The sequence below is a fragment of the Pelodiscus sinensis genome, chromosome 11 (assembly GCF_052426305.1).
Source record: "Pelodiscus sinensis isolate ZL-2025 chromosome 11, ASM5242630v1, whole genome shotgun sequence".
NCBI classification, from domain to species: domain Eukaryota; kingdom Metazoa; phylum Chordata; order Testudines; family Trionychidae; genus Pelodiscus; species Pelodiscus sinensis.
The window spans coordinates 38533182-38549576 of NC_143062.1; the positions used below are offsets into that span (position 1 = coordinate 38533182).

Below are 16395 nucleotides of genomic sequence, written 5' to 3' on the forward strand. Positions count from 1 at the left end.
CAGAAAACCAGTTTTACTGCTCCTCCTGAAAAGACCAGCATGTATTCCCATTTGTATGCATGTTTCCTAACTTTGAGAATGCTCTATATGCACAGTAGCCCACTGAATTTTCCATGACTCCAACCAAGATACTATGTTCTTTTGGGATCTTGGTTAGTGTCATTGTCACATATACCTCTATTTGGGCAACTGATCCAGGTCATGCAGCAAAATGGGTCTGATGCAACAGTATGGTTCGGTTACTCTTGGGCTATGTCTAGACTGGCCAGTTTTTCCAGAAAATCAGCCGCTTTTCCGGAAAAACTTGCCAGCTGTCTACACTGGCCACTTGAATTTCCGCCAAAGCACTGACTTCCTACTGCAAGAAATCAGTGCTTTTTGCTGAAATACTATGCTGCTCCCATTCGGGCAAAAGTCTCTGTTACGCAAAAAGGGGCAGTGTAGACAGCTGAGATTTGTTTTGCGCAAAAAAGCCCCTATCGCGAAAATGGCGATCAGGGCTTTTTTGCGCAAAAGCGCGTCTAGATTGGCTATGGATGCTTTTCTGCAAAAAGTGCTTTTGCGGAAAAGCGTCCGTGCCAATTTAGACACTCTTTTCCGAAAATGCTTTTAACGGAAAACTTTTCCATTAAAAGCATTTCCGGAAAATCATGCCAGTCTAGACGTAGCCTTGATGTATTCATTTATAGATGATAAAAACACCACTGATTTGGGACTGTGAGAATTGGTCACACAGAGATAAATTACGTTGCTTTATAGAAGAAAACATCTTTTCTTTAATTAGAAAAAAATAAAAGTATGTTAACTTATATTAGGAATGAATATGGGACAGCCCTATAGTACTAAATAGCAAACAAGGATATAAGAGAATTTTAATCCATGAGATTGTTACAGACAATTAAAGCAAATTAAATTTACCACCTTGCATAATTACTAACAGTTCATCTGAATTAATGCAATTTCATGCTTTCTTAAACTTTTGATTCTTTTCCCTAAATGTTTTGTCATTATACAATCCCAAATATTACTGCTATAATTATGGGCTCTTACTGAATAAAACAATAAATGCTAAGTCATTAGAAGTAAGAGCACTTCACAAACTAGAAGTCCTGCTGAGGAAAAATCAATAGTCTTTCTCACATTTCTGTGGAGATGTGCTGATTTGTGATACACCACATTGGGTTCCAGTTTCTTCTCTTTGTTTTAGAGGGTGTGATGGATCATAACATGATTAGTGTAACTGTGCATGATGTATCACAATGCAATTTTCCTCATGGAGAAATGTGACCAAAAATTGTGAACTCAACAGATTTCAGAAAAAACTCTTTGTTAATATTTGCGATGAGCAATTCTACCATCTGTGATGATAGACTGGTTATTTGTTACCTATTCTTTTTCTGTGGTGGAAATTACTCATATAACACACTGCTTTTATGGCATATGTTACAGCTCTTTCTTTGTGCCTGAATCATAGGGGATACGGGTTGCTAATACAGCACCCAGCTAGAGAACCTGGCTCTTTACTTCAAGCTGTAAAAGTTTATGCTTTTAGTTTTGGAGTTACCTGATTCAGTCCTGATCTGTGGTCAAAGATGGGAGCCATAATTCACACACAAATGAGTTCTAGTCATATAGGTTAGCCCCAGTGCAAACAAATGAGGCTACTCACATAAAGCTTTGCAGGTCTTGAATCTTAGACACAGGATTACCTTTGTTCCTATTTTTAATCATTGTCTTTCTTCATGTAGGAAGGTTCATTGACTTCAGCAGGGCTACAAAATTAGTTAGGGACAGATTTGATTGCCCCTTATATGCATCCACAAGTGTGAAGGACACCAGAATGCTCCAGAAGGTATTGCGCTTCCTAGTAATGCAGTGCCTCCAAGTGTACCTGTTTGGGCACTACAGCTTTGAGCAACCGCTAATGGAGATTGGTTCTAAAATGCCATAACTGGGGCTACGTCTAGACCACAAGCTCTCAGAAAGAGAGCATCTAGACTGCAACCATTTCAAGATGCTTTTTCAAAAGAGAGCACCTAGGCAGTCTGGATGCTCTCTTTCGAAAAAGCCCTGTTTGCATTCAAGAATGCCTTTTTTCAAAAGAGCACTTCTGAAAAAAGGCATTCTTCCTTGTAAAATGAGCTTTACCATGGTCGAAAAAAACACCGAATTCTTTCAATTTAATTTTGAAAGAATGCGGTGGCAGTCTAGACACAGGGGAAGTTTTTTCAAAAAAAGGCTAAGATCTTTTAAGATGTTTACTATGTAGGTGACTATCTACATCTGCAGATGCATCGTTTAAAATCTGGCACTCCATCTCTCTGTGCTCTAGTTTCTCTATTGCAAAACATGGATAGCAACTTTTCTGTCTTGTAAAATAAAAACTTAGTTATCTCTGCAAGATAATATTAAGCACCTCCATGGAAGAACAGCAAGAAAACCACAATTAAATTGAACAGTGAAAATCCTTAGCTGAGTTTATATTTGCAATGTGCATGAAGAAACTCACTGCAAAGCATATCTTATGATGTCCTTCAGCTGGCCCACATCTGACTCTCTTTCATCTCTAGTGTTAACAGTATAAAATATTAAAACCCACTTCTGAACTGAGCCAGAGTGAGCTATCCTGAGCAGTGAGTACTGATAAAGGCTTTCACTCTGAATTCCATCTCTCTTCAGGCCAGAGGTACAACCACGGCATTGACACCCACAAAAGGAAATAAAATATATATTTTTAATATTTATAGTCTTTGACCATTTTCTCGTTTGTCATTATAGAGTCTATTTGTCACTAGTCAGCACAGAGTCACTTTACCATCTACATGATTTTTCCCCAGATTGGAGTGTTCTTAAAAACAGATTTCTCACCACAAGTCTAAATCAAATGGGCTAAATTAATCCTTCAGTGCACCTACACTAGGGATGGACTTGGCCCCGTGTGTCAAACTGTACCTCATGGCAGAGGTATTAGTAGTCATCTTGAACTAGTCTTGTCTATTTCTATTCCTCTGCTCTCCTATTTGTATTTTTCAGCATGCATGTAGATTTTTACGTATGACTAGCTTTGCCCAATTGGTTTGCTCACTCGGCCTACACCTAGACAGTGGGGCTATTCTGAGACACCAGAAGCATCCAGAAATAGCAATTCTGCATCTTTAAACATGTCCTTTATTTTGAAATATATTTCAAAATAATGGGTGCACTATGCCAGCATTCTTGTAACCCTCGTTCCAAGAGAGTTAAGGGAATTGTCGGAATAGCCCTTTATTTCAAAATTTGGCACTGTGTAGATAGCTTGAAATAAGATAGACAGCACAAGCTGTGTAGCTTATTTTGAGGGAAAGGTGCAATGTAGATGCTCCCTGGGACTCTGATCCTGCAATTGGCTTTAGACACACGTAATCCTCAACCTGCACAAAGCCAGATCTTGCAAGGTGCTGAGTACCTCCTGTGAAATGCTGAGTGCCCTCATCTCCAGTTACAAGAAGAAATACATAATAAAAACTGATTAAATTACTTTTTACTGTGAATTTTATGTGGTTTTCTTATTTTTTTTCCACAACTCCATCTATCTTTTTTTTTTGCACCAAACTAAAAATAAAAAGTTCATGTGGACATTGTAGATATTGTATTCCATAATTTATTGCAAGCTAAGTCATACTGTGTGCAATGAAACTAGGAGAGAGAAAAAGGAACTTAACCCACTTCGCAAATAAAGAGACTGGTTATACCCTTCAAAAATATTAAATTTTATCAATCAGAATCCAGCAGCTCTGGGACCAACAATATTTCAATCACACATATTACTTTTCCAGGACAGCTTGCAACAGGCTGACTTCGGAAAAACATTTCTACAGAAGAGTAAATAACCTATAACTAAAAATAATCTTCAAATGTGTATATGGTCCCTATTACCTGAGCTATTCATAATCTTTAATACTCCACATAACAACTCTTTGCTATTTGGAATTACTATTATATCCCCATTTTATTTTATAGACATACAGGGAACTTTGACACAAGGAGAGCAAGCAACATACTGAAGGTCACACAGAAAGTCTATGGCAGAAATAGGAACGGAAAGATCTCCCAGGGTATGTCTATACAAGGTTGGATTGAAAGACTCAGGCTAGCAGGGTTTCTAATGGCTGTCTAAAAAGAGCTGCATAGGAAGCACCTTGAAGTTGCCACTTGGGCTCTGAAGCTTAGCAATGGATGATCTTCAGAGGGGGTTGGGTTGCTGATCTGTGCTCGTAAACAGATGGACAGATTAATTTTACATGAGGCAGAGCTTCTCCAGCCAATTGAGATTTGTTTCTACATAATAAGGAGTTGCATTAGTGAGCTTCAGGCTTATCTACTATAACTCCATGGGTATGTGTACACAGCAACATTATTTCAAAATAACTAGTGTTATTTTGAAATAACTTAGTCCGCGTCTACATAGCAGGAAGTCATTTCAAAATAATGTCAAAATACTGTCAAGCTGGAGAACTTCTTACTCCGACTTCTGTAACCCTCATTGTACAAGGAGTAAGGGAAGTCAGAAGAAGAGTGCTCTAATTCGAAATAAGTGCTGTGTAGATGCTCCCAATTTTGAAATAAGCTATGTAATTCACGTAGCTCAATTTGTGTAACTTATTTTGAGTTAAGCCCTGCTGGATAGATGCACTCTATATGCTCATTCCTATTGGTCACATGCTAGCCAGTCACAGATGGGATTAGGTATTTACTGTGGCTAGCTATTTGAGTACCCAATCATAATGAAGATCCCAACAAGGAACTCAGATTTGTGGACCCATTTTACAATCTGAGGGCATGAGTCAGTCAACAGTGGGATAGCTTCAAAGCAATCTCCTCCTACTGCCAGCATCATTTTAGTCTTCCTTGAGTTTGGTATACTGAGCTGCTCTTTCCTCTCTAAGTGGCAGCCTTCATTGCTACCTTTTGGAGTTTGAATCCATCCAGGGCATATCTTGCCTTGGTAACGGTGTGAGGTGAAATGTACTGGACTAGAAACCATGCTGTTTCTAATCATCAGCAGAGTGAGGTTCAGGAATGAGCTTTCAATAGGAGTAGGGGGCAAACGACTAAATTAGTTTTAATAAGGAGCTTGATAAGATTATAAATGGATAATCCAGAAGACTGGACTGAGGATACATCTACAAAGCAGTGTTATCTACACTACAAGTAGTTATTTTGAAATAATGTCAAAATAATGTCAAGCTGGAGGACTTCTGACTCCAACTCCTGTAACGCTGGTTTTATCAGGACTAAGGGAAGTCGGAGGAAGAGGGCTCTAACTCAGATTTCCTGCTGTATAGGCAGTGCCAAAAGCCAAAATAAGCTATTTTGATTTAAGCCACGCAATTGACGTAACTCAAGTTGCGTAGCTTATTTGGGCTTTAGCTGTGCTGTGTAGATGTGCCCTGAATGACTGGGGACATTCCTTCCAGTCCTATGTTTCCTCTGTATTCTATCTGGTCCTATATGTGCAGACGAATCTTTCCACCAATGATGGAATGTTTAAGATGTCACGGTTTGCTATTGCACTTAGCTGTCACAAGAGAGCAGTGTAAAACAAAGGTCAAAATTGTGACTTGCCCTATGTGCCCCTACAGTGGAATTTCTGGTTTGAATTTGGCAGTGCTACTTCCTTTCATCTCATAAGAAGGAAAGGCGTGGCCAGACAGTGAGGAATACATGGATACACAACTCTGTGTGTCTTCCCCTTCCCCATTCATTGGCCAGTAGAGAGTCAATACTGCTGGGAAGTAAATTATTACTGATATGAGCCAATTATTCATAGCTTTCATTTCTGGATGTCACTACTCTTTCCCTGAGCTGCTGTAATGGGGCATATTAATAGGCGGCTCCTTACCCAAAATGGGAAAAATTTTCGAAAGTGAGTAAACTAATGGGATTAAGACCCAAATCCTCAAAGGTGTTAGGGAATGAGGAATTAGGTACCTAAGGACTTTTGAGAATTGGGCTTTTGACATTTAAAAGCCCCCTAAGTTCCCTTTGAAGATAGAGCTGAGACTCCTACTTTATTTAGGAGTTTTTGAAAATCATATCCATCATTGCAAAACTTGTCAAAAATGAATAAAATGTAAACAACACAATAAAATTCACACTATCACTTGTTAAGGAGAAAAAATGTTGCAATGATTTTTGTGTCATGCAGTTCAACAAGATATACAAACATCTGTTGGTAATTAATTGGTAATCAGTGGCTCAGATTATGAGAGAGAACTTGAGAGAGAGCTTTTACTCCTAGGCAGTAGATACTACGCCCACTATATCTTTAATTATGATATAATCACAATGGGCATCTCAGTACATGTACAGTAGTACACTATCAACCTAGGTAGGAGTATAAGAGCCATTTAGACTGAAATTCATGCATGTCGAGACTTCATAAGTTCAGAGTAGCTGATCTGATTTAACTGCATTGATTTTTCCATTTTCTGTTTCAAAACATATGGTTCAAGCAGAAAGGGTTATGACATTTTGAGGCATGCCATATTGCTTTGTGATGTTCATGTAATTTGTGTGCAGTCAAAGGTAAACAAGATGATGAAGTAATCAGATGAAAAGTGGGATTTTATGCTTTCTGAACATCTCATACAAAAATTGTCTAAAAGGGCTCTGCACGTAGCTAAGACTGTCATGGTCTAGCTAAAACTAAATTAATCTGAATGTTTTAAATATCTTATCTTAAAATGGTTAGATAAAAATAAAGTGTTGATGTTTGGGATTTTTTCTGTTATCCTCTAGAAGATCATGTTCTAGATGGGTCTATCTCTCCTTCTATTTGGCATTTTAAATATGAGACTATTTCATGTGTTCTGCAAAAATCAGGCAAACACTGTGTTAGAGTATTCAGGAAATCCAGATTTCTTCCATGACTTCCAATTCCTGCTTTTGCATCCATTATTACTGAAACATGTGTGACATCATTGAACCTTATCTCCAGCCAAGGGCAGAGAGGATAAAAGTGCAACATGAGGTGCTCTCTCTATCATTGATAATAAGGCCCAGGTTCTGAGGCAGAATAGCATCTTACTTTCTGACGTAGCCCATGGAAATTTATGGGTATCTGAATGTGGCCATAAAATGCCAAGCAAAATAACATTATTTACAATTAGAGCTCTGTTTAAAATAAAGAGGGAAGCTTTTTGAAATATGAACAAATATCAAACAGATTGATCAAACAGTATTTTTCTCTTTTAAAACCCATTAACCTTATACCTACCTTCAAATTCTTGTGAATGTTTCTTGAAATTCATATGTAAAAATTAACATTTCTGACTCTCCCTTGATTTTTGCATGGGATAGAAATAGACATGTGTTTAACAGAAATTATCTTTGCTTCTGATTAGCGATAGAATAGGTAACAAAATGTTTTTAAAGTATTAGAAAGAATCGCATTTAAAACCCCTGACAAATTAAGTGTTTTAAATATTTGGGCAGCTCTTTTCACTCCATGAATAGTCATGTTTTTTTCACATAATTTGATTCACAACATAACATACACTTTTTCCCCTTAGTATATAATTTGAGTTGCCATTTCTGGAATGTATTTTTATATGTTTGGCTTTTTTATATGTTATTTTAAAAAATAATAATATAGGAAAGGATGGACAGTTTTACAGTAGCTGGTTGTTGGTATTTTCCCCAACCCCAGCTGTTTGCAAATACTTAGTTTATATAAAACCGATGAAATAATTTCTGCAAATTCCTTGTGCTTGAGGGATAGAATCCTAGCAGAAGCAGCACTCTCAGGCTTTGTCTACACTGCCGGCTTTTGCGGGCAGAGAGTATGCAAACGAAGCACTGATTAGCATTTTGTTGCACTTCATTTGCATAACCAATTCGAGCCCTTTTTGCGCAACTCCCAGAGAGGCATAAGGAAAAAAACTCCCATTGGTCAAAATTCTTCCCTGCTCTGAGATGCTTTTTCACCTTGTGGATTTTCTGGTGTGGTTGCTATTTCTGGCAGTGAAATTATACCACCCAAATTGCTGCGTTAATGGGCTCTGTGACAGTTTTGAGAAACACCTTTTACTAGTGGTATCATCACCCACAATCCTGTCATTGCACCCTCCACTGCAGGGGCACATAGGGCAAGTCACAATTTTGACCTTTGTTTTACACTGCTCTCTCGTGACAGCTAAATGCAATAGCAAACTGTGACATCTTAAACATTCCATCATCTGCACATATAGGACCAGATAGAATACAGAGGAAACATAGGACTGGAAGGAATGTCCCCGTCATTCAGGGCACATCTACACAGCAGGGCTGGCAGTGGACATTTTTAATGCTATGTCCATGAAGTGGAAAGCAAACTAAAACTCTCCATATGGGGAAGCCTGCACCCAAAGCAAATGTCACATCTTTGGTTTGGAAAACACCATGCTGAATGCAGCACCAATAATTAGTTAATCGTCATTCAATATTTGCCCCCATCACTCAAAGTATTGTATAATTATTGATCTGATTGATTTTTCAGACTGAGTGAAGAGTGATTAAGATGGGCAAGGGACTCCTTGGCAGCTACTCCAGCATATGTGTTTGTTTTACATGTGAAGTGCTTTTTTGGGACCACCAATTGCACCTAAACTCAGATTTCATGGCTCAAGAATGGACCTGCCCCGAGTCCTCCCCAATCACCAGTCTTCTATTTGATACTCCTCCCTCTGCACTGTCCAAAGGAAATGCAGATGCGTTCTCCATGTCAGCTCTCTGGAAGGTTCTCCCCATTCTGGGGTTAAGCATTGCATAACTTCATGCTAGATCTCTGCACCATGGCTGCATTTGTCATCTAGATGATGAAAAAAGATGGCTGCTGACTTCTGACTCTGGAATAGAAGGGGTTGCTCAGACTCTAAATCTAGTTCCAGGCTCCTTTTTTGTGACTGGCTGCAGAAGCAAGATCTGAGATCTGTTTATTTGAAGAGGTTGGAAATTCAGATCTCGATTTGGATTATTCAGCTCCAGTTATTATCAAGATAACATTAGTAGTTGAAAACCATATTCAGCAGGTAATAGTCAAAGCTGTATTGCTGTTTCTAATTTAAAAGTTATTTTTATAGGGAATACGTACATTTTCCTTTCTATTTAGAATGACTCAAACTTTTCCATCACCATGCCATGTGTCCTGCTTAAACATCTATATGATCACACAGTCCTCTCTATCACCAAGACTGTGTTTAATTTTCATAATCTGTGTTGCTTCCTTCCATCTTATATTCCTCCTGTGGCTTTGATCTGACACCTCTGTTTTCAATAGAGGATAAGCCGGAAACTTCAAGTGAAGTGAAATGCCTATTTCTAATCTCAAGAATAGTGCCCTACTGAATTCATGACAATGAAAAACTTGTCATGGACCATGAAATATGGTCTTTCCCCGTGAAATCTTGTCCTTTGTGTGCTTTCTAACCTATATACTATGCAGACTTCATGGGGTAAACCAGCATTTCTCAGATTAGAGGTCCTGACCCAAAAGGGAATTTCAGGTGGATTGCAAGGTCATTTGAAGGAGGTTTGCTGTATTGCTACCCTTACTTCTGTGCTGCCTTCAGAGCCAGGTGGCCAGAGAGTGGTAGCTGTTTGCCAGGCACCCAGATCTGAATGCAGTGCCCTGCCAACAACATTGCAGAAGTAAGGGTGACAGTACCATACCAGAGCCTTCAGAGCTGGTTCCCAACCACTCTCCCAGCTGTGGTGCAGAAGTCAGAGTAGCAGAACCACCATCTCCATCCCCCACCCCAAGTCCTTTTTGGCTCGGAACTTCTGCAATTACAACACTGTGAAATTTCAGATTTAAATAGCTGAAATTGTGAAATTTACAATTTTTAATCCCTATGACTGTGAAATTGATCAAATCAAACCGTAAATTTGGCAGGACCTTACTCGTGGAGCAATTGTTTTGTTACTCAGAGAAGAACATGTTTATAATCTTCACAAATCTTATTGGGTATGTCTACACTACCCCGCTAGTTCGAACTAGCAGGGTAATGTAGGCATACCGCACTTGCAAAGGAAGCCCGGGATTTGAATTTCCCGGGCTTCATTTGCATAAGCGGAGAGCCGCCATTTTTAAAACCCCACTGGTTCGAACCCCGTGCCGCGCGGCTACACGGGGCACGAACTAGGTAGTTCGAACTAGGTTTCCTAGTTCGAACTACCGTTACTCCTCGTGAAATGAGGAGTAATGGTAGTTCGAACTAGGAAGCCTAGTTCGAACTACCTAGTTCGTGCCCCATGTAGCCGCGCGGCACGGGGTTCGAACCAGAGGGGTTTTAAAAATGGCGGCTCCCCGCTTATGCGAATGAAGCCCGGGAAATTCAAATCCCGGGCTTGATTTGCAAGTGCGGTATGCCTATATTACCCTCCTAGTTCGAACTAGGAGGGTAGTGTAGACATACCCATAGATGTGTGCAATGAATATGTGACCACTATGTTTGAGAAGAGGGAAGAAGATTTGAAGTTAATTTGAGTAACTGTACTTTACATTAGAACTCATGGTTATTTGCCTTCTAATAAAGAAACAGATATACTTAAAATTCCCCTTTCCAAATATATTACTAGAATTATTTATGATTGGGATGGCAATAGCAACTTGGAGCCCAAATCACAGATCAGGTTGCTGTGCACACATTTTTAAAAAAATAGACACCTCTAGTCACAAAGGGTGTGTCTAGACTATAGGGTTTTTTTAGAGAAAAGTGGCCTTTTTTCAAAAAAACTTCCCCTATGTCTAGACTGCTGCCGCGTTCTGTCGACAGTAAATTGAAAGAACGCGGCAGTTTTTTCGACCATGGAAAACCTCGTTTTATGAGGAAGAACGTCTTTTTTTGAAAGTGCTCTTTCAAAAAAAGGCGCTATGTAAAACAAATTGTGCTTTTTCGAAACAGAGCATCCAGACTGCCTGGGTTCTGTCTTTCAAAAAAGCGTCTTGCTTTTTCACAAGTACTGGTTGTAATCTAGATGCTCTCTTTGAAAGAGGCTTTTTCAAAAGAGGCTTGCAGTCTAGACGTAGCCAAAGGTATTATCATAAGATATGAGACAACAGGTGTATGCAAGACCTGATTCAGAAGCTCGAACCAGCTGGTCAGATCCCTGCATTCCCACAAAGCCCTAAGGAAGTTCCTGCTGACACAGTAGCAGGCTTATGGCCTAAGTGAGAAGTCAACTGAAATGAATGAGACTGCTCCTGTAGAGAGCTCTTACTGTTTGTGAGAGTGACAGAACTGAGCCACTGTTTTGTTTCAGGAAAAATTACCAATAAAAACTATGAACTTGATAAAAGCTAGTAGGATCTTGTTCTGCATTCCCACTCAGTGCAGTCATGAACTCCTGACCCACTCAAAACTCCTATTGATGTTTATGGGGCCCTAAAGTGGGCAATGTAATAACTGGCTATTAAGCAGTGCAATTTCAAAGTGTTAAAAGATAACTCAGGGTTTCATTTATCAAGGCCTGTCCCTTAATTTTATAAGAACAATTTTGTGGCTCTACTTTTGCACAGCAATTTTACTTTTCTTTTTATTGGACCCATGGATGTAAGGCAGGTTAAAAGCTATGCAGTTTTTTAGTAGGATTGGGGCCATGGGCCATGCAGCCCCAAAAGTGGCTAGTTTGAATAAATTAAAACCCCTTTCTGTGATCCTGTCTTTTCAACTATTTATCAAAGACTTTATACTGGACTCCTCACCAAGGTGCCCTTGTGCCTTTCTCAATGTTGCTGTTTTTTTCTTTCTGTAAATCAGGTTATGAGTCATGTTCATAATGCCTTTTTTATTGGGTGCTTTCACTTCTGTTTCTTGCTGCTTTGTCTGACAAGGAAAAGGATGTACATTTCTGCCATCTCCTCTGATAATGAAGCCTTCAGCCTGAAATTAGTATCGTATATGTCTTTATATTTCTGTTCCTTATACTTCTGCATACTAGTACTGGAACTTGCTGGTTCATCTGATCCACAAAAATAGAATCTTGTGTTCAATATTGGTCCCACAAGTAGCTGTGCAAAGTGTGTCTCTGAGGACACAAAGCCTCAGTAAACTAACTGCTTGATCTTTAACCTCTGAAACCAAGGGATCTTATTTCTCAATGAATTAAGTTATTCTGGAAGAATGCTTCACCAGGGTAGAGTGCCAAAATTCCTGTATTAAACAGATAAAACCATTTAACACTATCCATACAGTCATAGTCCTTACTAGTTGTTGAATTGCTTTAATTGTATCTGATTGTGATGTAGCTTTTCTGGCCAACAGACAGAAGAAAAAAATCATTTATATTTTTCCTTTAAGTTTGACTCCTGATAACATGTGGCCAGTATTTGGTACACTAATCTAGGATTGAGAGAGTCTCCTATGTAATATCTTTGCTCTCCACTGCTGAAGCATATTGAATTCTTGTTTGTCCATCTTAATATTATTTGTCTGGCAAAGACAATTTCCTCTGCGTTTCTGAGAGCTATGTTGTACTTCTGAAAGAAATCCATCTACTTTTGGCCTAGCACCATACAATAATGTTAACTCCTACTCAGTTTGGAGATATGTATCTTTGCAGTTTGCCTCAGATTTATTCTCACCTTCAAGTTCTTTGGCTAAATACAGGTTTGTGTTTCTATTCCACTACTTGGCAAAGTTTTCCTTCTCTGCATTGGTGGATGTTACTTCAAACACCAGCTCTGTATATGGAATGTATCTCTGTTAGGCATCCTAGCTAATACCATTGATCATGTGATTCATAAAATAAATGTGTAAAAACAACATTGCAACAGCAGCCTGGCAGAGACTAGTTTTCCTTTCCTTCTTTCAAGTGAAAAGAGACAGTCCTTCCTGCAGGCCACCCTTCTCTTCTATTCTACTCTTCCAAAGCTCCTTTTCATATTTTGTAGCTCCCTCCTTTTCCTACCCTTGCAATCCAGGCTGTGAAAAAAGTAATATTCCTAGAAACCTTCAGGAAATCCTGTGAATAGGGTATGAATATTTTTTTTATTTTTTTCTACAGGGTCCCTTTCAATGGATACATCTTCCTCTTGGCAGTATAGTGTGCCTATGGCTGAAGGAACTGAGGAGTTTCCTTCAATCCATGTGGAGATGGAGTCTGTAATGAATACCATAATTGGAGGTGTTTTTGGCATATAGCCTTCAGCTTCCTCCTCATAGTCTCTCTTGGTACATTCCTTTTCCTCATTTGAGCTCGTCCTCTTCCATTCATTCCCCAGTTTCCTCCCAGTAACTTACCCTGCTTCTTTCTTCACTCACAGGGTGCGTCTACACAGCACCCTAAACTTGAAATAAGATATGCAATTTGCTCTATGGAAATTGTGCGTCTTATATCAATTCTAATTTGAAATACCTTATTTTTAAATTTGGCATGTCTACATAGTGCCAAATTTTGAAATAACACACTATTTTGAGACATCCCTTAACCTTCGTGAAATGAGGGATACAGGGATGCCAAAATAGCGCTCCCGTTGTTTTGAAAAATATTTTGAAATAACAGGTGGCTTGTTAAGATGTGGAGTAGCTATTTCGGGATACCTCAGTATCCTGAAATAGCTACACAGAGTAGATGTACTCACAGTTTCCACAAACAAAATTCTAATATGGCTGCTCCACTATTTCTGCCTGACAGGGATTTTGTTTGGTCACAAAGCAAATTTCACCTACTAGCTTGGAATTCATTTCCCACGAACAAAAGGTTGCTCGCAGAAATATTTGAGAAAAGCAAATATAAAGGGTCAGACTATGATGAATTAAAATTTGGTTTTCATTTGCCCCGATCTCTAGAGACCAAATCTCTTTGCTTAAGAAATTCAAAGGAAAAATTACAAAACTCAGTACAAATGATAAAACCAAATGATCAGCTTTATGAAAAGAAAGTCTGTGAACTATCTCAACTTCTGATGTCTCCTTTGTATAACCTTTGTGACATGAGATTTGCTATGAGAAATGGAACAGGATTAATAATTAATACATTTACTGATGTCTGAAATAGCGACATAAGGTTGGCTTTAGATGTATGTTTTATTAATGAGTTTTGAAAACAATTGCTTTCTCACAGTAACAGGCAGTGCAGACCTTTAGAAAGGAGAAAAAAATGAGTGCATGTAAAATGTGTGGCTTCCTTCAAGTTTCCTTTGAGGGTACCAATAAAATTCAGTTACCATTCAAAAATGTGCAGAAGAAATAATAAAAGGGTTAGCATAATAATTCAGAAACTGGTTCAAATTGACATCTGTGACTGCATCCAACCCGGCTGAAATATGATACATTTCAGCACAGCACAACAATATCCTTTTACACAGTATATAAAGAAGAAGAGAATCTTCCTGTATATCTCTTAATGTAACAAAATGTCACTGAGGTAATTACTGGTGTGACATTTATGTGACACTGCTGGGCATCATTATGCAGAAGCAACCATAAAGACTAGTCTTCTGCATTTTTTTAGCTTTTTTTTCTTTGCACGTGTGGCTAGGTATGGAAGAAGATAACTAATGAACATCACTCAGGCCAAAAAAAAACCCCACCCTCTTAAAAATTGTAATAGCTTTATTAAACAAAAGTAATTGCATTCATCTTTCTTGACCTTTCAGTCAGCAGTGGTAATTATTGTTCTCTGAGTGCTGTAAGGAATCGGAAGTCTGTTTTAGTTGTAAATATTTATAAGAAAATAGGATTTTTTAAATCTAAAATAGAAAAGCACTGCAGAGATAAATTCACCCCTTTCATTGTAGTCATTGTGATACTTTTAATGATCAAATAAATGACATGACACATACAAAATTAGTTAGAAAGTAATGCTTTCATAACTTACATGCAAACTGAAGCTTTGCTTTCCTGCTCAGAATTGTTCCAAATGAATTTGTGGCCAAACACTGGTATGTTCCAATATCCTGTTTTGTATGTGGGTTATTGATTGCCAAGCTGCCTTCAACCAACCTGTAGTGATAACTCATGGTAAGATCAATATCTGTACCATTTTGCTTCCACCTTTGAGGGGAAAAAAATCAAATTATGCTTATAATTTACAGCATCTATTCAGATTTATCAAATAGTGTGCTGTAGCATCCCTGTAACAAAAAAAGTGTATCAATCTTAATATTATCAATATTTCTTCGGTTTAAAAATCTTTGCTGCTTGTATGTTAGTCACCAGAGTTCAACCCATATCCACAAAAGGTAATTATAACTTATTTATAAAAAATTAAATTATTCATCCAATTGGGAGTACAGATACCTTGACTGCAGATGCATTATTTTTATAATATAAATGGTACCTGAAAGTGTTTTATTGCCTTTGCAAGTGATGTCATAAATTTGCTTATAGAAATGTTTTAGAGATATAAATCAGGAAAGGATTATACTTCAAAGAGCAGAAGAAAACAGCCAGGTTTTCTATAGCATGTCTGAGATTGATAATACAATAATAAGAATGGTGCTATTTTAAAACATGAGTTGTCACTATCAGTCTGTTAAGTAGAAAGATTGAGTCTGCAACATTTCACAGCTACTTCCAAATGTCAAAATAAACATAATATTTCATTGAAAATAAATATATATACAAGCAGTCCCCGGGTTACGTACAAGATAGGGACTGTAGGTTTGTTCTTAAGTTGAATTTGTATGTAAGTCGGAACTGGTACATATTGTAGGGGAAACTCTAGCCAAACAATTCTCCAGAGCTCAGTTTTATTCTCCCACACCTCACTTCCCTCAGTCCTTTATTCTCAAGCTGAGGTGTCTGCTGAGAAAAGCCGCTCCACGTCTCCCTGGTCTGCGGGGGGCGGGGAGGCGCTAGCTTCGTGTCTCCCTGGTCTGCTGGGGGCAAGCAGCTAATGCGGGGTTGCCTCACCCCGTTTGTAAGTAGGGATCCGATGTAAGTCAGATCCATGTAACCCGGGGACTGCCTGTATATATATATTTAATTTTTAAAAAGGAAGTGTCTCAGGGCTTTGCCATTATTCACATTAGAATGGGATTCACATAACTCAGTTAAAGCCCAAAAAAACTAGCATTCATATGGGCGAGGCCCTTCAGTAGGTGTTGTCCAAGCAGTGGTCTTGAATAATATCTAGAGCCTTATCCTTGCACTATACATAAGGGTTTTTTTTCCACGCTAGTTCCACATGATCCTTATCATTTTTCACCTAATGCATTCCCCCATTCCACTCTATCTAAACACTGCACTGACATGTAGATGTGATGTGGACCCCTCTATGACCTGCAAGGGTATGTCTAGACTACATGGCTCCATCGACGGAGCCATGTAAACTACTTTACCCGACATAGTCAATGAAGCGGGGATTTCACAAAGCATAAGGGAGCGATTGATATAGGCTTCCCTTGTCTACCGATCTGCGTTTAGACTG

At 38.6% G+C, this 16395-nt stretch overlaps 1 protein-coding gene across 3 annotated transcripts in view; it reads right to left on the reverse strand.

Annotated features, from left to right (window-relative positions):
- CNTN6 (contactin-6) overlaps positions 1 to 15017 on the reverse strand; it is a 150174-nt gene extending 135157 nt beyond the window's left edge. For all 3 annotated transcript variants that reach the window (XM_075938670.2, XM_006122484.5, XM_075938669.2), the window contains exon 1: positions 14842 to 15017. In XM_075938670.2, the coding sequence (XP_075794785.2) occupies positions 14842 to 14983 (142 nt within the window). In that variant the 5' untranslated portion in view covers positions 14984 to 15017. The remainder of the gene's footprint in view (positions 1 to 14841) is intronic.
- Positions 15018 to 16395: the final 1378 nt, after the last annotated feature.